This window comes from Fukomys damarensis, unplaced genomic scaffold, assembly GCF_012274545.1.
Source record: "Fukomys damarensis isolate Sample0158 unplaced genomic scaffold, DMR_v1.0_HiC HiC_scaffold_37, whole genome shotgun sequence".
Lineage (NCBI taxonomy): Eukaryota > Metazoa > Chordata > Mammalia > Rodentia > Bathyergidae > Fukomys > Fukomys damarensis.
The window spans coordinates 769,665-791,121 of NW_022900949.1; the positions used below are offsets into that span (position 1 = coordinate 769,665).

At 60.0% G+C, this 21,457-nt stretch overlaps 1 protein-coding gene across 1 annotated transcript in view; it reads right to left on the minus strand.

Moving 5' to 3' along the window:
- Myo9b (myosin IXB) overlaps positions 1–21,457 on the minus strand; it is a 58,412-nt gene that overhangs the window by 24,055 nt on the left and 12,900 nt on the right. The window contains exons 6-12 of the mRNA XM_019210666.1: positions 21,012–21,457; positions 7,290–7,384; positions 4,090–4,152; positions 3,594–3,693; positions 3,368–3,468; positions 1,883–2,012; positions 777–866 (exon numbers count right to left, since the gene is read on the minus strand). Coding sequence (XP_019066211.1) covers positions 777–866; positions 1,883–2,012; positions 3,368–3,468; positions 3,594–3,693; positions 4,090–4,152; positions 7,290–7,384; positions 21,012–21,457 — 1,025 coding nt within the window. The remainder of the gene's footprint in view (positions 1–776; positions 867–1,882; positions 2,013–3,367; positions 3,469–3,593; positions 3,694–4,089; positions 4,153–7,289; positions 7,385–21,011) is intronic.

Sequence of the window (21,457 nt, forward strand, 5' to 3'; positions counted from 1 at the left end):
GTTTTTTGAGACAGGGTCTCACTATGTAGTTGAGACTGACCTGGAACTCACTATGTAGCCCAGGCTGGTCTCGAACTCACTGCAATCCTCCTGCCTCAGCCTCCTGAGAGCTGGGATTACAGGTATGCGCCACCACGCCCGGCTCCCCCTCTTTTATTCTTAATTAGGGGGCTAACATCTCACCGTACCTAACTTCTACCTACTGCAGGTACCTACGAGGGTGGCCAGAGTGCACTACAATCAGAGCCCCGCCGCCCAGAAGCCCCTCAGGAGCCTCCCCAGTGCGAGCTCCTCCCTCCTCCTCCCCAGCAGCTCTGGGGTCCTCTTTCCCGGGTCTGTACACCGCCTGACCCTAAACAGCGCCGCCTCGTTCTCTGGATCTGGCGCCAGGCGGTTCTCGCTCTTCCCCAGAGTCATGATGATGGGAATGAGCCAACCTGGACCGATTCGGGGATTTGGGGCACAGAGGCCGCGGGGACGGCACAAAGACCCTCAGGAGAGGGCCCTGCAGAGCCACTGCGGGAGTGGCTGGGACGATGGGATGAGCATGTCCCAAGTGTGCAGTTTACTACAGTAAGTTTTAAAGTAATAAAACTGAGCATGCACTGTATTTTTTATCTCCGTGCTCACCCACGGGGAGAAGCACTGTCTGCACAGGGTTTGTTCCCACAGTGGCTCCGCACACCTGCTGGGGTCCCGACTGAGCCCCAGGGCGAGGGCCCCCAAAACCCAGTCTGGACCCCAGCTCCAGGCCCTCACCGCTGGGCAGCACTCACCTCGCTGAGGCTGTATGGCAGGATGAGCTTGTCGTTGGCTGTCACCGTTTTTCTTTTGGTCAGGACCTCCACCAGGATCTCTCGCTTCACCTGTGGCAAAGTTGACGTCAAGGAGACAGGAGGCGCAGCCCGGCCCCGCACAGAGTCCGCCGAGCACAAGTGCAGTGGGGTTTCCCAGTGGGGTTCCCCAATTCCCCCTGGTACCCACACATGCCAGGGACTCAACAGAGGCCGTGGACCAAGCACACCTTTAAACAAAGCTTCAAGTCAGGCACGGTGGCACACGCCTATAATCCCAGCTACTGGGGAGGCTGAGGCAGGAGGATCCCAAGTGCAAACCCAGCTTTGGAAACTTAGGGAGAGGCAGTCTCAAAATGAAAAGGGCTGGAGATCCAGCTCAGGGCTGGGCCTGAGTCCAATCCCCAGTAAGCAAAAGACAAAACAGCAGAAACAAGAACAGTGCAGGCAGTTTCTCAGCCCAGGCGAATTGGCCCTGGGGCTGCACGGCTATGCCACGGGGAACCCCCCTGGGCAACACAGAGCGCTGATCAGTGCTCGCAACCTCCAGCCATCGGTACCAGCTGCGGCCCGCCGGGTGACACGCTGGGCTCAGACACTGCCCGCGTCCCAAGCACAGAGTGGCTGCAGGTGGAGCGCAGCGAGGACGATGCAAAGTGCCCCAGAGAGGCGATCTGGCCGATCACACTCTGCTGCCACACTGTTTTTGTTCTCCGAGGCACAGTCTCACTGTGCTGCCCAGGCTGGCCCCTAAGTCCTGCCCCACAGGTCCTCCTGCCTCAGCCTCCTGAGCAATTGGGCCTGTGGATGCCTGGCCAAGCTGTGCTGTGCAGCTCAGGCTGGCCTCGAACTTGCGGTGATCCCCAGCCTCAGCCTCCCAAGCGCTGGGATGACAGGCGTGACCGCCACAGCCTGCTTCGCGAGTACTTTGCATGGAGGGCGCAGTGGGAGGTGGCGCTGGCCAGGGAGGCCATCAGAAGTGTGGAAGGGACACTGAGGCAGTGACGGGAGGGAGTGGCGAGCCTGCAGCAGTGGAGGAAGTGCCGGTGTCTGTCCCGGCCACGGCACAGGGCGGCAGGAAGTGGTACCTTCAGGAGCTGCGACAGCGTGTCCAGAACCTCGGTGGGCCCGACCTCCAGGCCCTCGTCACGGCCTGTGGCCCTCTTCTTATAGGTGACGTTGCCCAGGTACAGGATGGCAGAGAGCATGGAGAAGATCCTGCCAGCACAGAGGTGTGGGTGGTGGGCACAGGGCTTCACCTTTGCTCTCAGGTGGGCATAGAGGCCAGGGCACTGGCGCTGAGCACCAGCTCCACTGCCTGCCACACCACAGCCCAGCCAGATGTGGGGATGGAGCTGAGGGCCTTGCACACTCGAGGCAGGGCAGTAGCACAGGGACGCGCTGCTACCCTAAAATTATTATCTTTTGGTGTCTTTCAGACAGGGCCTCCCTACGTAACACAGGCTGGCCTCGAACTCACAGCCATCCTCCTGCCTCAGCCTCCCCAGTGCTGGGATCACAGGCGTGCGCCACCACTGCACCCAGTTTAAAATCGATCTTTTAAGGGAAGAACAACACGTAAGTATGCTGTATCCACACATCAGAACATCACACTGTACCCCATGATACGTGCAATGGCGACGTGTCAGAAAACTCAGAGCCTGGCCAGGTGGCACAGGCCTGTCAGCTCGGTCCTCTCGGAGGCTGAGGCAGAAGGATTGAAAGTTCAACCTAGGAAACTTAGTAAGAGTCTGTGTCAAAATAAAAATAAAAAGGGCTAGCCAGGCGTGGTGGCACACGCCTGTAATCCCAGTACTTGGGAGGCTAAGGCAGGAGGATCGCTGTGAGTTCGAGACCAGCCTGGGCTACACAATGAGTTCCAGGTCAGTCTCAACTACATATTGAGACCCTGTCGCAAAAAACCGAAAACATGGGCCGGGGATTTAGCTCAGTAGTTGGGTGGCCTGCCTTGCAAGCGCAAGGACCCGGTTCAATCCCTGGTACCAAAACAAAACAAACAAACAAACCCAAAAACCAACAAAAAATAAAAAGGGCTGATGATGCAGCTCAGTGCCAAGGCAACGGGTTTTATCACCTGCATCACAAGCACACACAATTCCCGAGCAGAGCTCAGGGGGCTGTCATAGGCGAGCAGGGCTGTGCGTGGAACCACACCCGTGAGCCGCTGTCCCCAGGCTGACACCCCGGTCCCTGAGGCTTCGAGCGTGGCCACCACGCAGGGGTCTGTCTGTCTGTGCGCTCCGGGCTTCCAGGGCTGCCGGGAGGCGAAGTGAACACAGCCTAGACGTGGGACTGAGTGGGGCCGCCCTACCCGCCGTGCTGCAGGCTCATCGGCTCCATGTGGACTTATAGTCATCTCTGGTTTTTTCTTTGCAGCCCTAGGGTTGAACCCAGCCCCTTTTTACTTCCAGACAGGTGTCACTAAGTTGCCCTCAGGGACCTGAACTCGCGAGCCTCCGGCCTCAGCCTCCCGCGCAGCTGGGCTCACAGATGTGTCCCTGTGCTCAGTTCTGCACACCCGTTCCTCTCCTACGCGGGCCTGGACCACTTACTGCTTCTTGGTGGCCGGGAGGAAGCCCACCATCTCCATGGCCTGCTTGAGCCGCTTGAAGTCGTGCCTCAGGTCCTCCCCATCCTCGATCTTCAAGTTGTGCTGGAAACACTCTGGGTCAGGCTGGAGGCCTGCGGGCGGGCCGGTGAATGGGCTCCTTCAGCCCTCCCGGGCCTCCGCCCACAGCCGGGGACAGAGGCGGCCTTGTGGCAGGCCGGCCTGTTTACCTGGTTGAGGTAGAAATAATCTCCCGGCTGCTTGAGCTGAAACTCTTGGCGTTCTTCCTCACTGACCCCGAGGAGCAAATAATAAAACACGTGGTAGTTCCTGTGGGGCAGGCGCAGGAGAGCGTCAGGCGGCGGGGGAAGCAAGCCACTGCTCGTGCTTGTGCAGAGACCCTCAGGGAGGGACAAGCACTGGAAATGCGATGCACAAGCTGATTCTTGCATCTACCAGGCCTTGATTTCACTGAGACAGGGTCTTGCTCAGTGACCCAGGCTGACTTCAAGTTTGCCTCCTCCTGCCTCAACCTCCCAAGTAGCTGGGATGACAGGCACTCGCCACTGTGCTCAGCTAATCAGACAGGTTTCCAAGTGAAACCTTGGGCAGACACCTGAACGGCGATGGTGGGTGAGCCCTCGGGACACCCAGGATCGGCCACAGGGCGGGCTGGGCACAAGGGGCCGGGGTGGTGCCTGCCCCAGAAGCTTCGAGCAAGCGTACCGCTCATCCTTCTCTTGGGACACCAGGCGGGACTTCTCAAGCAGGTATTTTTCCACGACAGCCCTGTCATTAAAACAAACGGAGAAATGAGACGTTACTCTTTGCGCTGTTGTTGAAATGTTACACATTGAACTGTTGTTTCATCTGCTTTTTTCCTCTGGTCTCTGCTAAGGATGGAAGCTACACGCCTGGCTCTGCCATTCTTCTCCGAACAACTAGTTTTGTTCTTGCCACAGAACCTCACTCTGCAATCCAGGCTGGTCTCAAATTCATGATCCTCCCGCCTCAGCCTCCCAGGCACTAGGCTTCTGGTGGCTCAGCCACGCCTGGGCTGCCTGCGGAGCACCAGGGACCACAGCCAGCTACAAACGAACCTGTGATCTCGCCTGGCGCGTGACCGAGCTCCCACACATCCCACAGGGGTCCCGGCCCCACTATCTCCCCGGAAGAGCTCTCAGCTGCCAAAAAACGACTGCACGTGTGAAGTGCATGATTTTCTGCTACCACCTTCGTGGTGCTGGGCCTGGGAGCCAGGCAAGCGCTCCCTGGCCGCTGTGGCGGGGGGGCACTGAGCAAGAGCTCCAGTAGCCCTGCACCGGGATCAAGATAGCAACACACCGTCACCCCAGAAAGCCACCCTTGCCCTAAATCCCTCTCTGCTCCCCCAGGTGGCTGTGCATCAGATTCCTGCTGCTATAGATCAATCAGCTGTTTCCACAGCAGCAAGAAGACAAAGCGCAGTCTCCACAGTGACCCCCTAGATGCAGCCGTGCTGCACCATGCACCAGGGTCCCTTCTTTTTTGTGGCTGAGTAATATTCCATGATGGAGCTGGACGTATCGTGTTCATCTGCCCGCCTGCTGATGGACATTTGTGCCATTTCCAGTTTTTAGCTATTCTCAAGGTTTCTGCCTAGGGCCAGGGACTTAGCTCAGTGGTGCCACGCGTGCCTGGCAAGCGCAAGGTCCTGAGTTTGATCCCTGGTACTGGGTTAAAAAAAAGGGCTGGGGTGCAGCTCAGTGTGAAAGCCCTGGGTTCCACTCCCAGCGCCATGGAAAAACAGTGGGGACTTGCAGGGTCCCCGGAGGTCCCTGTGTAAATGCACAGGAAGCTGAGGGCTTACAAATCAGGGAAGCAGAGGCACGCTTGGACGGGCCCTGACCCTTGGCCCCGGTGGGGAACAGTAAGAGAAATGCTACCTGCCCACAGCAGACCAGAGCAGAACTGGCCAGAGCCCCTTCTCCAGACAGAGGTGGCCTCAGGGGACAGGAAGTGCTGCTTCCCAGGTGAGCCAGGCTGCAGACGGCACAGGAGGGCAGCATGGGACGCAGCCCAGTGCTGGTCCCCAGGTGTCAGTGGGGCCCTGCTGGGGGACCTTAGTTACCCGCAGGCAAAAGTGGGAAGACGGTGAACAGACCAGTCTGGAAGGGCCTGGGCCGTCGCTGGGAGTGTTCTGGCACCAGGCAGTGGGGTGGAGGGTGGGGGAGAAGAACAGGAAGAGCAAGGAGAAGGAGGAGAAGAGGAAGGCAGCGGCCGGGGAAAATGAAGAGGAGGAACTGAGGAGGAGGAGGAGGAGACTCCCGCACACGTACTACAGTCTGGATGTTTCCTATTTGCAGTACTTCGGACTGAACCCAGGGCCTCACACGTGCTGGGCACGCACCAGCCACTGAGCAACACTCCAGCCCTTCTATACTTTTTCGTTTTGAGACAGGGTCTCGCTAAGCTGCCAGGCTGGCCTTAACCCTGGGATCCTCCTGCCTCAGCCTCCTGAATGTAGTTTGGATTGTGAATATCCTCAAAAGGCCGTCACTAAAGGCTTATCCTGGACTCCTGGCAGCTTTGAGAGGTGGTAGTCCTTTAGAAGGTGGGGCTGAGTGAAAGGTCCTTAGGTGCTTTAGGGGTGCCCTTGAAGGGGTCTGTGGCACCTCAGCTCCCTGCAGCATGTCCCTGTGCTGCCCTGGGCAGCTTGGTCACGAACTGGACCTCCACGACAGGAGCACTTGGGAGGCTCAGGAAGGAGGACTGCCACGAGTTCCTTCAGCCTGGACTACGGAGTGAGTGTTCAAGGCCAGGCTGACCTACACAGCGAGATCCTGTCTCAAAACACAAAACAAAACAAAACAAAAAAATGCTGGGCGTCGTGGTACACGCCTGTCATCCCAGCACTCAGGAGGCTGAGGCAGGGGTCTCTGTGTGAGTTCGAGACCTACAAAAAAAAAAAAAAAAAAAAAAAAAAAAAAAAAAAATCAAAAAACAAAAAGTCTTCCAGGCTCACCCATGTTGCCAAGTTTTGTCTTGTTTTATTTTTTGGTGCCAGGGATGGAACAGAGGACTCTGTGCAAGCCTGGCCAGCACTTGCCACTGGGCCCCTGATGTGTGCCCTAGCACCAAACACTTGGGGGCAAGATGCTGAGGACCCCGTGGAGGAGGGCTGAAGCCCAGAGGGTGGCTGGCAGCTCTGGTGCCTACTACCACGTGCCGTGGGCAGCCGGGGACAGGGAACCTCAAGGTCCCACAGTGCCTGAGGGCCCCTCACCTGTCACCTGTAACCTCTCCAGTCCTGGCAGAGCCTAGGGCAAAAGAGAGGCGCTGAAGCTGATGGTCCCCCACAGTGCACTCGCTTCTGTCCCAGGTATGAGACAGGTGTTGGTCGGGGTGGGGCCGAGGGGTTGCCCTGCGCCCACAGGCCACCTGCGGCACGACCGAGCACCTGCGGGCAGCTCGCACTGTGTGCCCACCACTGACCCGGCACGCCTGCCGGGGGGTTTCTGGGAGCCGCCATCACTCTCCCATCCATCCCCCGACCCACCTCTCCCTGAATCTACTCACCCATCAGTCAGCCGCTTACCCATTCATCCACTTAGCACCCCCCACCCATGAGTCTGCCCTTCTGTCCAGCTGCGCAACCGCGGATCCACCCATCCGCCCTCCATCCACATCCAACTGACCGAGAGGGCTCCCGACACCGCGGGCCCTCCCTCCTCCCACCCGCCCGCAGTCAGTAATTCCCGGCCAGCAGTGTCACTCTGGACCCTGCACTGGGTCTCTCTGGCTAACAAGGCACAGAGCCCAGGCCCCCACAAAGTCCCCAACTCAGACACGGGCAGCGCTGTCCTCGTCTGGGTGTGGAGCAGGGGGGCAGCGCCCTGGGACGGGCTGGCGGCGGAGCGCGTGCCGTGTGTGGACCCCTCACTCACCCCCTCACGATGCCGCTCTCCAGGTAGTTGACTTGGATGAACTTGCCGAAGCGGCTGGAGTTGTTGTTGTGGGCCGTCTTGGCATTCCCGAAGGCCTGCGGGGACAAAGGCAGGGTTCAGAGGAGCAGGCACTGTGGTGTCCCCACGGCCACCCGAGCCACAGCCTGTTTCCTGCGGCATCTGGGGTACGGACGACACTTGGGTCCAGAGCCAGGAGCTGGGACTGGGGAAGCTCGGGTCTAGGGTGGAGCCCAGTGCCCTGGGCACCAACCCAGCGCCCGGCACCTGCACACCAGGGGACACCAACACCTAGTTGTCACCGTTCTTCCTCAGGAGCATCCCTCCACAACAGCCATAAACCCGAGACACCAGAACCGCAGGAGGGAGGCTCAGACCAGCCCCACACTGTCCCACAGACCCCAGGTTGCTTCTGGGATTCGGCACCCACTGACGGGACCGCTGGGTGCACGGCCGCCGGCACGGTCGGGCGGGGGGCAGGACCAGAAGGAGCGCCGTGCGTGTCCCCGCAGGGGCGGCTAGTTCTGGAGAGCACTCTGGATTCCGGGCGACTTAAACCGCTGATTCGAAGGGACAAAGGAGTAACCAGTCACGTGAGGTGGCAAACTAGGGCCAAAGGCCCTCTGTCTGCAGTCTCTGTGCCCTTTGTGCTGCCTCCCACTGGGCTCACTGTGCCGGCCTCTCTTGTGCGGGATCCCTCGGCCTCAGCCGCCAAGTGCTGAGATCACAGGTGCGCTCCATGCTGGGCCGAAGCTCACCACTTTGAAGTACACAAGCCAGTCCCACCAGACACATTCCCAGGGCTGCACAACCGTCTTTGGTCTACATTTGCAGCCTCCAAAGGAGACCCCGTCCCCATGAGCCTGCCCCCTCCCAGCAGCCACTAGTACACCTCCTGTCTTCCCACGTCTGTGGCTCTGCCTGCCCTGGGCCTCTCCTATTAGTGAGCTCACACGACGTGGCCTTTAGTGCCTGGTGTCCACTGCTCAGCACCACGGTTTCCAGTTCGTCTGGGCGGTGGCGCGTGTTGGAGCCTTGTTCCTTCTCCTGGCTGAGTAATATTCCGTGCACAAAGGACAGTGTAACTGCGGGCGTCTGGGCTGTGTGAGCCTCTGGTCGCTGAGCACACTGCTGGTGTGGACGCTGCTGCACAGGTTTTGTGTGGACCAAGTTTCATCTCTCTGGAGTCGCCACCAGGACGTGACATGCAGGATCACTTGACAGCAGCTGGACATGCGTACTCGCCAGCACGGCCTCGGTTCCTGTTTCCCCAGACTCCGTGGTTCTTTCCTGCTCAGCTTTGCTTTCTGTGTTTTCTTTCTGAAATGCTGCCCAGGATGGCTCCGATTCCTGGGCCCAAGTCTTCCAAGCAGTGGGACTCAGGTGTCACCGACCAGACTCATGCACAGTCATTAAGAACACCGTGGGGGGCTGGGGATTTAGCTCAGTGGTTCCACCACCTGCCACACAAGCGCGAGGACCCAAGTTCGATCCCCGGTACCAAAAAAAAAGAACACCATGGGGACGTCTGTCGCCTGTCTCTCTGAGATGGGGAGGAAATGCCATGGGGTTCCCGACACCTCCCTCTGGACACGCAGACCACCCCAACACCTCCGAGACCTCCGCCCTGTCTCCTGGATAAGGGGTATGGGGCTTTCTGGAGGAGGTGATTACTCCTGAAGGGAGTGTTTGTAGTGGACCCCAGGGCCTTCACTCTGAGCTACAGCCTCAGCTGTTTCTAGGTTTTGATTTTGAGACAGAGCCTCACCAAGGCTAGGCTTGACCTAGATAGAGATCCTCCTGCCTCAGCCTCCGGAGCACTGGGATGACCTGTACCATGGAGCCTTTAAAGCAGCGGGGAGGTGTGGGAGCCTGTATGCGGGTCCTGTGCACGTGTCACACTGTTGAAGTCCGAGTCCAGCGTGGGCGCCCCAAGACTGTCTCACTGCATAAGGAGGACTGGGGCAAGGCTTGGCAGCGGGGCAGCACGCTCCAGGGCCTGGGGTCCATTCCAGCATAGTCAGGAAGGCAGGAATGTTCCCCTGGGGCTCGGGACCCAGCTGAGGTGAGGTCTGAGTTGGGGGAGCCCTGTCTAGGATGGAACCCGGGGAGGAGGCAAGCCTGCCCAACTCCCCCACAGACAGACGCTGTCCCGGGGCTCCTATCCCAGGCATCTGCAGCCTGCCAGGCCACGGATGCCAATGCTGGGTGCCTGGGCCTGGGTCTCAGGGATGAGCGGCGTTCCCTGTCGTCCCAGTCTTCCGGGGCCGGCCGCCAGCCCAGGCTCCTCGCCTCACAGCGGCCGGGCTGCTCGGTGATCTCATGCGTCTGGTATGCTCTCCACACACTGGGGCTCCAGAGCCGGCTAAAAATATCCAGCCCACACACCGGCGGGCGACAAGGTGCTGGGAAACCGGCTGCAAGGGGCCATCGTGCCCATGGCAGGACACACAGGGCCGGGTGGCCAGGAGGGAAGAAGGGGACCCGGGTGTCTAGCGCGAGGCCAGAGGGCTGTGTGCGGCCTGTCCCTGGCCAGGAGGCCCGGCCCTAGGAAGCTGTGAACCTTAGCTCTCAAGGGAGCTCTCCCTGCAGTCACAGTGGCAGGACTGGTGCTGAGACAGAATGTGCCCCTGGGGTATAAAACCTCAAGCCAGCTCAAGGGCATGCACCGGCCATTGTAGCTGCTCAGGAGGCTGAGGCAGGAGGATCTCAAATTAGAGGCCAACCTGGGCAACTTAGTGATACTCTGCCTCAAAATAAAATAAAATTAGGGCTGCTAGGCGGAGTGGTACATGCCTGTCATCCAGCACTCTGGGAGGCTGAGGCACAAGGATTACAAATTTGAGCCAAACCTGGACAACTCAGGGATTTAGCAAGAGCCTGGATCGAAATTTAAAAAGAGTCGGGGATACAGCTCAGTGTGAAGGTCCTGGCTTCCATCCCCAGAGCCACTAAACAGAGACCTGGCAGGGAGAAGAGTTCAGTGACACAGTTCTTGCCTAGAAAAAACTAGGTTCAACCCCTAGCTCCATAAAAAAAGAAAAAAAAAAAAAAACCCATCCTTCATCCCCCTCCTGGATCTACCCAAAGGCATGAGGCCCACAGGCCAGAGAGGCATCAATACTCCATGTCCACTGCACCCACTGGCAGCAGCAAAAGATGCAACAGTCCAGCCACAGACAGTGGAGAAAAACAGCAGCACACAGGTGGTGGAACACTACCCAGCCAGGAAAAGGACAGAGCCCACCACTCCTGCAGCACGCCGGAACTGGGGACACTGTGTTAAGTGCGGTAAACCAGAGTGACAGTCAAACACCATGTGATCTCACGGAGAAGAGGAAGCAAAAGCAATCAAACGCACATAAGCAATACTGGCACGGTGGTCACGGAAGCGGATGGCAGGGGCAGACTGCAGAGAGGCACGAGGGAGGAAGTCCGCTGGCCGCATATGCCACGTCCTGCAAGGCCCAGCATGGACTCGAAGTGGCCCCCAAGTGAGCGAGTGCACCCACTTCCACATCTGGACGGCACACAATTTTGGACTGTTCACAGACATCTTGGGGCGCTGGGACAGAAGCCAGGGCCCAGGCGGCGGGAAATGCTTACTTGCACTGGGCTGTGCCCCAGCTCAACCTGACAGCCCACGGTAGCCGATGGACAGGCACAGGAAGCGCGAGGCAGCTCAGCCTCGGGGGACCCAGGCACCCAGGGCTTCAAGGCTGCACAGCTGGAGGCTGGGAGGGCCCGATCAGACACTGGGGGAGCGGTGCTGAAATCTGTGTGTGCACGTGGGGGTCCTGCTACCGGACTTGGCAGGAATCTCTGCTAAAACTGGCAGAAGTTACAGACACGCTGGCTCAGCCATTCAAGTCAAAAGCACAATAAAGCACAAAATGCACACAATTCTGCTGGGTGTAGTGGTGCACACCTAGGATTCTAGCACAGGGAGGCTGAGGCAGGAAGATAGAAAGTTTGAAGCCAGCCGGACTACATGGTGACTCGGTGAGATGCCGCCTCAAAATAAAAAATAATAAAAGGGGCTGGGGAGGTAGCTCAGTGGGAAAGCCTTGGGTTCAATCCCCAGTACTACAAAAACACCAACCCCCCAAACTACACGAAACAGAACGAAAATGAAGAACCCAGCAAAACATGGGAGGTAGCTCAGTGGGAAAGCCTTGGGTTCAATCCCCAGTACTACAAAAACACCAACCCCCCCAAACTACACGAAACAGAACGAAAATGAGGAACCCAGCAAAACAAAACAAAAACTAAAAAACAAAAGTGCAAAACCCACTGCTTCCTCCTAGCACCACACAGAAAGAGGTGGCCAGGCATAATGTGCCGCGTGGCAGAGTCAGGGCCACCGCCTGGCCCAGCCGAGGCCCCACACAGCACCCTGACAGACGAGGCACGGGGTGGCCTCATGCAGCAGTCAGCAGGACCAAGACGGAGGCTCAGCGCCACTGCCCCATGGCATCCCTGCCCCTGGGGCCCAGTGCACAGGAGCACTGGGAAGGGTTCAGCGCAGAGGAGGGGAGCAGAGGACCATGCAGGTGGCAGCTGCAGGAGGCTGTGGGGGCAGGAAGTCCAGCCCCGGCTCCCGGGCTGGGGAGGGGAAAGTGGGGCTATGTGGAGCCTGACATCCCAGATGTACAGAGCACGAGGGGTGGCGGGGCCACCCTGCAGGTCCAGGGTCATAGCGCAGCCCTGAGTCTGAAGCAAGTCGCTGTGCCCAGCAGTCGACAAGACAAAGCGACCGGCCCGAGCATTCATGCGCGCTCACCCCAAAACCGCGCTCATCCGGGGAACCAGAGCTGCAGGAGGATCCCACCGGGGTCTCACCACAGCACGAAGTAGCTCATCAGCGTCCCCAGGGCTCCACACCATAGCCCCACGTCATTCTCAGCCCGCAGCTCTTCTCAGGAGGGGACCCCGCTGACTTCCTGTGATCACAAACTACAGGCTGCATGCCGTCCTGCCCTCTCTTTTCGAGGTACTGGGGGTCACTGGACTATACCCCAGCCCTCCTCACATGTGTAGATATGTCTTATTTTGAGACAGGGTGTCCTTAAGTTGCCCAGGCTGGCCTTGAACCTGAAACCACCCTTCCTCAGCCCCTGAACTGGCTGGGCCAACAGGCGAGGGTCACAGTGCTCTCCACTGCTGCTTATTTATTTCGTATGGACTCTGATGACAGATGTGTTGCTAATCTATAGAAAACCTGTAATCCCTAAAACAAAAATGCAACCCAGGGTTCATCTCTTCCTTCGTCCAAAAGGGTCCCTGTGGCACACCCTTTAACATTCCAGCAGGGCCTGAGTACAGTGGCGCACGCCTGTCACCCCAGCTCTCAGAGGCTGAGGCCAGAGGACCCCTCCAGGCTCAAGGCCACCCTGGGAAACTCGGCAAAATCTTGTCTCAAAATAAAAATTTAAAAGGGCCAAGGGTCACAAGGTGTGTGGGTCCCTAGGTGCTACCCCTGAAGTCACACATGCACAGTCAAGTTTAGTGCCTCATGTGTGTCCGCACGGTCGAAGCACAAGACATTCAGCCCTCTGAGGCGGGCCACACTCCAGACCCCACCCCAGGCTCACCCCAGCCCTGCGGCCTTTTTCCCGGGGCCACGTGTCCCTGCACACTTGGAGGGCAGGGGCCACCGAGGTGCCCGGGTCAGCAGCAGGCAGGCCAGGCCCAGCAGGGTTTGGGGTGCCCTGCCATTCCCCCTCGCCCACAGGGCCGGGCTGAGGGGTCCCAGTTCTTAGGAGCGGCCCAGGGCATCCTGATTCCTAGCCTGAGGGCTCTGCAGGTCACAGTGGGGAGAGAAGAACTTCAGCCTTTCCCTATCCCTATCACCCTTGGAGGCCACGGCAGGAGGGACAGGAGCACCTCACCCTGGTCCCAAAGACTCTGTGTTCAGGACATCTGGCTTCACCATGGTGACACCAGGCCCACATGTCACAGACAAGCCACGGGAAACCAGCCACACCTCGTCCTGCAGCCGGGCAGGCCTGTCCCAGACACTGGGAGGAGGGTGGGGCCCAGCCTGTGTGGAGTGTGAGTGGGTAAGGCTGGTGAGTCTCAGTCTGGGGCCACTGGGAGGTGGAGGGACCTTTAAGAGGTGGGGCCTCGTGGCCCGTGGGGCGTGGCCTGACCCTGAAGAGCTGGGTTGGTTGCAGCACTGTGGAGGCTGAGGCAGGAGGCTCACTCGTTCCAGCCCAGACTGGGCAGCTTGGTGAGACCCTGTCTCAGCATCATCGGTAATGAGGGCAGGGGCTGGTCCATCCCCAGTACTGCAAAGAGACCCACAGAAGCCGACTGGCCCAGGTACCTGCATGCTGACAGAGGTGAGGAGCGTCAGGCACATCTTGGCTCAGGATCTTCCTGGCCTGCAAGGTACCAGGTGCAGCCTTGGTGAGCCCAGGACCATGCTGAATCAGGTGCCACACAGTTGAGGGCACAGGAAGCCCAGCGGGTGCAGGGAGGGAGATGGACCAGGGCACCCTCATCCCAGCAGGTGGGGAAAACAAGGCAGCGCGAAGCATGCATCTCTGACATGGATGTCAGGAGGCTGTGCCTGCCTGTGAGTCCAGGGCAGTGTGGGAAGTGTTTTGCAGCGACCACAGGGCCTGGCACTGCCCCCCGAAGCTGGGGTGTGGGAGGGGTACAAGTCCATGCTGTGGGGGGCACCTTCCAGGCCCAGGACCGGCTCTCGACACCTCGGGAAGGCATGGGGACAGGGTCTGCAACCAGTTTGGGTTTTGTTTTGTTTCATCTTTAAAAATAAATATTTAGCTGGGGATTTAGCTCAGTGGTTCTGCTGCCTGCCTTGCAAGCACAAGGTCCTGAGTTCGATTCTGGTACCAAAAATAAATAAGTAAATAAAATGAAATAAACATTTCATTTTAGAATAGTTTTTTTTGAGGCAGGTTCTTGCTATACTGCCCAGGCTGGCCATGAACTCTTGGGCTCAAGCATCCTCCTGCCTCAGTCTTCTGAGTAGCTGAGTCTCCATGTATCAACACTGAACCTGATTTAACTTTTAAAAGGTGCTCTTTTTTGTTCTGTTTTAATGTGTCTTTTTGAGACAGGGTCTTGCTACATAGCTCAGGCTGGCCTTGAACTCACTATGTAGACCAAGCTGGCTTCAATTCATGGTGGTCCTCCTGCCTCAGCCTCCCGAATGCTGGGAGGACAGGCTTGTGCCACCACGCTCACTGAATAGTTTTAGGGTCAGATGAAAGCGGCCTGGTTTTCCATGTTGCTAACACTAGGGCGTCAGCTGGGCCACCATGAACGGGATACACTGAAGTCCACACTTTCATTGGATTTCCTGTTTTCCCAAGTCCCCCTCCCGGCCGCTCAGACCCCTACATGAGCTCAGTGTTACGTCTCTCTAGCCCTCTCGCGCCTCCCTGCCCTGCACTGAGGGGCCTTTGCTGCCGGATCCCAGGGCAGGCATGTGCTGGAGGGCGGGCCTGCTGTTCTGACAGATGTGCACACTGGGAGGCGACCCCCGGAGCAGCTGACTGACTGACCTGTGTCCCTCCTCACAGCCTCTGCGGTGGCCAGGAGCCCAGGCCCCTCGCAGGGTGCAGCCCAGGACTCGTAGCCAGTCTTCCTATCCCACCTGGGTCTGGCTATTCACCCCAGGGCCCCTGGGCTCGGCACGGCGGACGATGGCAGGGGCTCCTCGTGATTTAGGGACTCTGACTGGCTGTCTGTCTGTCTGACTGACTCCCTTCACCTCGGAACTGAGACCTGGGTCTCGGCTCAGCGATCCCCGAGGCTGCAGGTCACTGGCACCAGCGCCCTGGCCATTTGGTGCCGTGGCCTGGCTACAAGACATCTGCCTGGCTTCCCGCTGTGCCCCTGGATCCATAGCACAGGCACAGCAGTCAGGGCCGGGCACCCTCAGGAGGCCCTGCAGGTTCGTGCCCCAGGCTTCCGCTCGGGAGTGCCCACAGCAGCCCGGCCTGGCTCGGGGTGTGAGACCCCACCTGCGACGCTGTCCATGGCTGCGTCAACCTGGACACCACGTAAACACAGATGTGCCCAGGGCCCCCGGGTACCAAGACCCACAGATGCCCAAACCCTTCCGCAGCGTGGCCTGGTGTCGGCGACACAAGACATGGCCCCACTCCCCGAGGGCCCACTGCCACGTGGCCCTGGCACCCTCCTCAGGTGGAATGATCAGGGCTGGTGGCAGTGGGACCCTGTGGCTGAAGTCTCCCGAGGTCCGGGGATGGGGGCTGGCCCTGGCCCGGGAGGCTAAGTCACACAAAGGGCAGTGACGTGGGAGCGGGCTGCCGCCCTGAGGGTAAGGGGCTGGGAGCCAACGGCACCAGGGTCTGTGGTCAACAGACGTCTGCCACACTCCGTTGTGAACAGCGAGGAGGTGTCACGAGCAAAAGACAGCACAGCAGGGCCCTCTGTCACCAAAGCAAAACCCCTAGGACACTCAGAAGGGATGGTGGCACACACCTGTATTCTTGGCTCCTGAGGAGGCTGAGGCGGGAGGGTCACTCGTCCAAGAGCAGCATGGACAACTTAGCGAGACCTTGTCTCACACTAAGAGTGAAAGGGCTGCGGTATGGCTCCACAGTGAGCACTCGCCTTCCAGCCCCAGGACCACCAGAGAGAACAGAGTGTGGCCGCGGCGGCTGGGCCGGGTGGTCCCAGGCCCGAGCTCCAGCTTTTCATCAGCTCTCCAATCTGCAGGAGACCCTTCCGGGTCCTAAAACACACCCCATGATGGCACTCTCCGCTCAGACACGACAGTCCCACCCTGCCTCCCCTCTGTCTACAGGAGCCCTGGGCCAGGCAGAGCATTCCTAAGAAAGGCCACCTGGGATGGCCACAGCCACCGCCCCAGAGTCCCCAGACACCCACCCTCGGGGCCGGGCTTCCCACCCCTACCCCTCCAGAGGCAGGACGCTCACCAAGGCACCTGTGGCACAGCCACTCCCTGCTCGCCCGCCTCGTGAGGACACAGATGATGCCTCCCTACAGGCTTCCTGGCACCCAGGGGTTGAGCCCCACATGCAGAGGGGCAGCAACAGAAGCTGGCGCCTTCCCTGTGCAGGCCGGGTGGGCAATGCGCTCGGCGTCACACGGGGGCCCTGGACTGTGAGCCAGGGACGGAGTGCACATGTGAGCGTGGGCCGTGGGCCAGTAAAACTGTATTTACACAAATGTGCCGGCTGACTTACCTGCTGGCCGCAGGTATGCCAAAAAGAAAGGCAGAAAAAGCAAATGAAGCAACACGTGAAAACAAAAGTTCCCAAAAGCAAGGCGAGATCTGTCCTGTGGGGTCTCGGGTGCTGACAGGACAGTTGTTCTTGGCCTGGCTCCCGCTCAGGGAAGGAGACAAACCACAGCAGCACCTGCACAGGTCACCCAGGAGGACAGGGACGGGTGGCCTGAGCAATCCAGCACACAAGGAGCCAGCACACCTGTCATGGCAGCTACTCAGGAGAGCAAGGCAGGAGGGTCAGCGATCTGAGTCTAGCCGGGCAAGGTGGCAAAGCCCTGTCTCAAAAAAATAAGGGCTGGGGGCACGGCTCAGTGGTGAGCGTCACTGAGCCGGTGGGAGGCCCTGGGTTCCAGCCCCAGCTCTGCCAAAAAAACAAAACAAAAACAGCCAAGTCAAACCACAGTGACCACGAGGCAGAGGCTCAGAGCCGGTCCCGGGAGGGCGGCGGCAGGGGCCACGGAAGCCAGCGCACAGGAGCCAGGCCGGCGGTGCTGGAAAACGGCCCGGGCTCTGTGGCCCAGGGGACCCTCATCAGGCAGCGAGCGTGCCAGGCCCTGCACGTGCCACGTGCCCTCTGCACACTCAGGGCAGCTGAGGATCACCGGGCTTGAGTGTGAAGTGTGACGTGACATTCACCACGATGGGAATGGTCCATCTGATGTCTTGGAACAGCGGTTAAGCACGGCAACAGAAGCTGCAGCAATCAGAGCCAGAGCCGGACGTGGAGCAGGATGCCCCTAAGCAGCCAGGGCGGCAGAACTCAGGGACCGAATCCCGGACACAGCCCGACACGGCGGGTAGGCACGGGCAGCAGCACAGCCCATTGTCCCAGCGTTCCAGGAGGCTGAGGCAGGAAGAGTTCAAGCCCAAGCCCAAGCTGGGCAACTGGGTGACTTAGCAAGACTCCGTCTCAAAAAATAAAAAGGGCTAGGGGTGCACCTCAGTGTGGAGGCCCTGGGTTCAGTCTCCAGTACCAAAAGAAAAAAGAGAAAAGAAAGGAAGGGGCCAGGGATTTAGCTTAGTGGTACCACACCTGCCTCACAAGCACAAGGTCCTGAGTTCAATCCCCAGCGCCAAAAAAAAGAGAAAGAAAAGAAGGGGAAACGGAAGGACAGTGGAAGGCAGGCAGGAAAGGGACCTGCAGTGGGGGTACAGCTCCCTGCTCCCTGTTGCCAAAGCAGCGGCCTGAAAACGCCTGGGCAGCCCGTGGGACCCTCCAGCCAGCTCTGCAGGCATCTGGGCCCATATGCGGCCCCTCGCCCCAAGACGCCTTGGTGGGGACACATCTCTCCTGGGCACAGGACAGTGACCTGGGCTCAGGGGTCTGGACAGGAAGGGCGGCCTCAGTATCCCCCATGCTGGGCGAGGCGGTCAGCCTGCCCCAGTCAGGACAGGCGAGGAGGAGCTCGGCCACCTCGCGCCACGCCACCGGGGCAACTGTCCCTCACACTGCATGGGGCAGGAGCAAGGCGCCGGCACTGCAGTGCGCCCGTCCCCACGCCGGCCTCCTCTCCTGGAAACAGCGCGGGCAGTGTGACGTCCTCCTTTCACTTCTGCTTTCGGAGCGAACCTGCAAGGCGCCGGCACTGCAGTGCGCCCGTCCCCACGCCGGCCTCCTCTCCTGGAAACAGCGCGGGCAGTGTGACGTCCTCCTTTCACTTCTGCTTTCGGAGCGAACCTACCCAGAGGCAGGGCAGCAGGGCCCCGGCCCTGACCCCGCCCTGCTACCAGGGAGCCAGGGGGTCCCAGTCGAGCCAGCCCCCCCCCAAGAAGTGCCCAGATGCCCCCTGCTCAGGCCGTGTCACGGCAGGGTCCGTCAGCTGGACAGGCTGGCTCTCCACGGTGCCCTTCCTGTCGGCTCCTGGTCAGAACTACACGGCGAGGCTGCACCCCCAGGGGGAGGAGGCACCGAGACGCCCTGACCTCAGACACCCCACTTCTCCTTTTGGGGAGCAGAAACAAGCCCGGGTGCTGCCACCGTGGCCCGGGATGTGCGAGGGCAGTGAGCAGAGCCTGGCTGGCTGGGGAGCCCAACCACAGGAACCCATCTGGGACACAGGGTCTTGGGAGATGTAAAGACCAGGATTAGCTGGCCTGGGGTGCACACCTGACTCCCAGCACTCTGCGGCAGGAGGACCACCCAGAGTCCAGGCCAGCTTGGACCACACAGCAAGGCCGACTCAAACGCACAAAAAGACAAGAGGAAGGTCAGCATCTGTAAAGGGCGTCCCAAGACTCAGGGTGAGCTCCAAGTGGCTGGAACTTAAGGGTGACATCTAGGTCTCACTGTCCTGATCTGGACCCTACAGTGACAGGGAGGGCTCCTGTGGTGATGCACCCCCAGCCAGGGACACCAGGAGCTCCCTTCCTGCCCAGAAGCCGGGAGGCCTAGGACTGAGACTCCTGGGACATCAGCAGTGTCTGGGACACCTGGGGTTGTCACACAGGTGTGGTGGGCTGGCTCAGACGCTGGGGAAGGGTCGGCCTCATGCTCGAGTGGAGCCCACAGTGAGCAGCTTGGCTCCAAGTCTAGACCCTATGGAACAGTCCTGAACCGGGCATGGTGGCACACACCTGTCATCCCAGCATTTGGGAGGCTGAGGCAGGAGGATCACCGTGAGTTGGAGGCCAGCTTGGACTGCACAGTGTGACCCTGCCTCAGAAAAATTAAAAAACAAAACAAAACAGCCAAAGTAGCCGCAGGAAGCGTTTTCCGGGGGAGGTGCAGCTGGCTCATGCTCGGAGAGCACACCACTCTCACGCCCTGCTGACAGCCTGGGGAGCCAGCCCTGCTGGCATCACGGCTGACTCACGCACGGTAGTGACTCACAGAGCTGACGAGGACTAGGAGGTGCGGTGGGGCCGAGGGCCAGCAGGGCAGGACTGGGGGACGAATGTGGCTCCCGGGGGTCTCCCACAGGCTGGCTGATGTCTCCACAAGAGCTCCACGTACACCCTCACCCCAGAACCCAGGAGCCCGGCTGTGTGTGGAAGTGGAGCTAGGACCTCTCGGGGCGAGTTCGCAGGTTGCCAGCGCTGGAGGTGGGGGTTCCGGGTCAGCGCCCGCCTGTCCACGCAGGGCTGGGACCTGGGGTGGCCCCCACAGGCCACCGCCCAGCCCGTTCTGCTCCTGGGGCCTCGCAGAGCTGGGTCTGCCTCGCTGGGAGTCTCCAGGCTATGACATCCACGGGGACCTGGGGCCCCTCCTAGCTCTTTCCCTGCCATGCTGGCCACCAGGCAGCCCTGCATGGGGACAGCGCCGTCAGGGGTGGCCCCAAACTCCCAGGCTGACCCAGACAACCCACCCTCCCCGGCTGTGGCGCTCAGGGGCGCCGAGAGCAGACGCCCACTGAGACTAGCACCTGTGCCTCCACACCCCAACTCCAGCTCCCTCCAGCACGGTAAGCAGGGATAGACGAGGACCCCTGGCAGCCCCGGGGGAGGCGAGGGCAGCCGAGGACCTCACTGCACCACCACGGCCAGCACCTTGGCCCTGGGTTTCTGTTTCCTCCCTGCAGACCACACCTGGCTCCTGGAAACCCAGCCGGAGCACAGGAGCACAGAGATGGGTTCCAGAGTTGACGCCCAGTATGACCCTGCACGCTCACTCTTCCCGAAGAAGCAGAAAGCAGCTGCACACCAGGCACAGGGCGTGACCCGGCAAGGGACGGCGTGAGGCCCACGCAGCAGGTGCTGACTGCACCGTGGCCCGCATTTGTGGCTCCGGGAGATGGGGTCCCCACTCCCATTCCTCTGTGGTGCACTGTCACGTCCATGGGAGAGGGCTGCCCCACACCTCGAAAGGGTCCCTGGTGTACGGGGTGGGTCCAGGCCGCGGGTGCTCAGGTCCCTTCTGCCAGAGGGCACGGTGCTGGCACAGAGGCCGGCACAACCTCCTGCAGCCCTGCGGCCTTCACTAGGTGCCCGGGCACTCCATGGAGTGTAAAGTTGCGACACAGCTGTCACACTGTGCTGTCTACAGACTCCGACAGCAAAGTCGTGTGCACGCCTTCAAAACATTTCCTACTCGTGGCCCAGTGAGCCCACAGACTGATACTATAACAGAATATTATGCAGCAGAAAAAAAGAGCTCAAGTCTTAAAAAGACACAGAGGGGCTGCAAATGCCCGTTGCTGTGGAAGAGCAGGCAGTCTGAAAGGGGCCAGGCTTGACCTTCTCCCTGCAGTGCCAGGGAGGGAACCCAGGGCCTTCTGCCTGCCAGCCAAAAACAGGCCACACACCTTGGCCTGGAACCCAGAGTTCCCCACATACCTGGGGAGTGCCACACTGCTGAGCAGCACCTGGAGCACCGACCCCTACCTGAGGCTGAGGCAGGAGGGTTGCTGAACTCCCAGTCCATCAGTGTGAGCAGTCTCGAGACCCGGTCTCAAAGGGCCCAGGGGACAGACATACGCGGGAAGGCCCCCACCCGCCTGCCTGCTGCCACTCACCTCCAGCACAGGCCCGGCGCCCAGGATGGTCCTCTCCACGCCGCTGGCGTAGCCCTTCTGGCTGAGCGCGGTGAGGCAGTGGATGAGGAAGTTGGTGCTCTGCGTCTTGCCTGAGCCGCTCTCGCCCGAGATGACGATGCACTGGTTCACACGCTTGCGCAGCATGGTGTAGTAGGCCACATCGGCCAGTGCAAACACGTGCGGCTCCAGCTTACCCAGCCGCTGGTTCTCGTAGAGCTTCACGTACTTGGGGTTGTAGATGGGCAGGAACTTGAAGGGGTTCACGGCCACCAGGATGCTGCCAGCATAGGTGTAGATCTTCTGCTGCAGAAAGCGGCACCGGAGGCTCTTGAGCAGGCCGTCCTCCGTGAGCTCGGGCAGCTTGCACAGGTCATCCACGTCGGCTTGCGGGGCCGGCAGGAGGCCGCGCTGCACCAGGCGCCGGG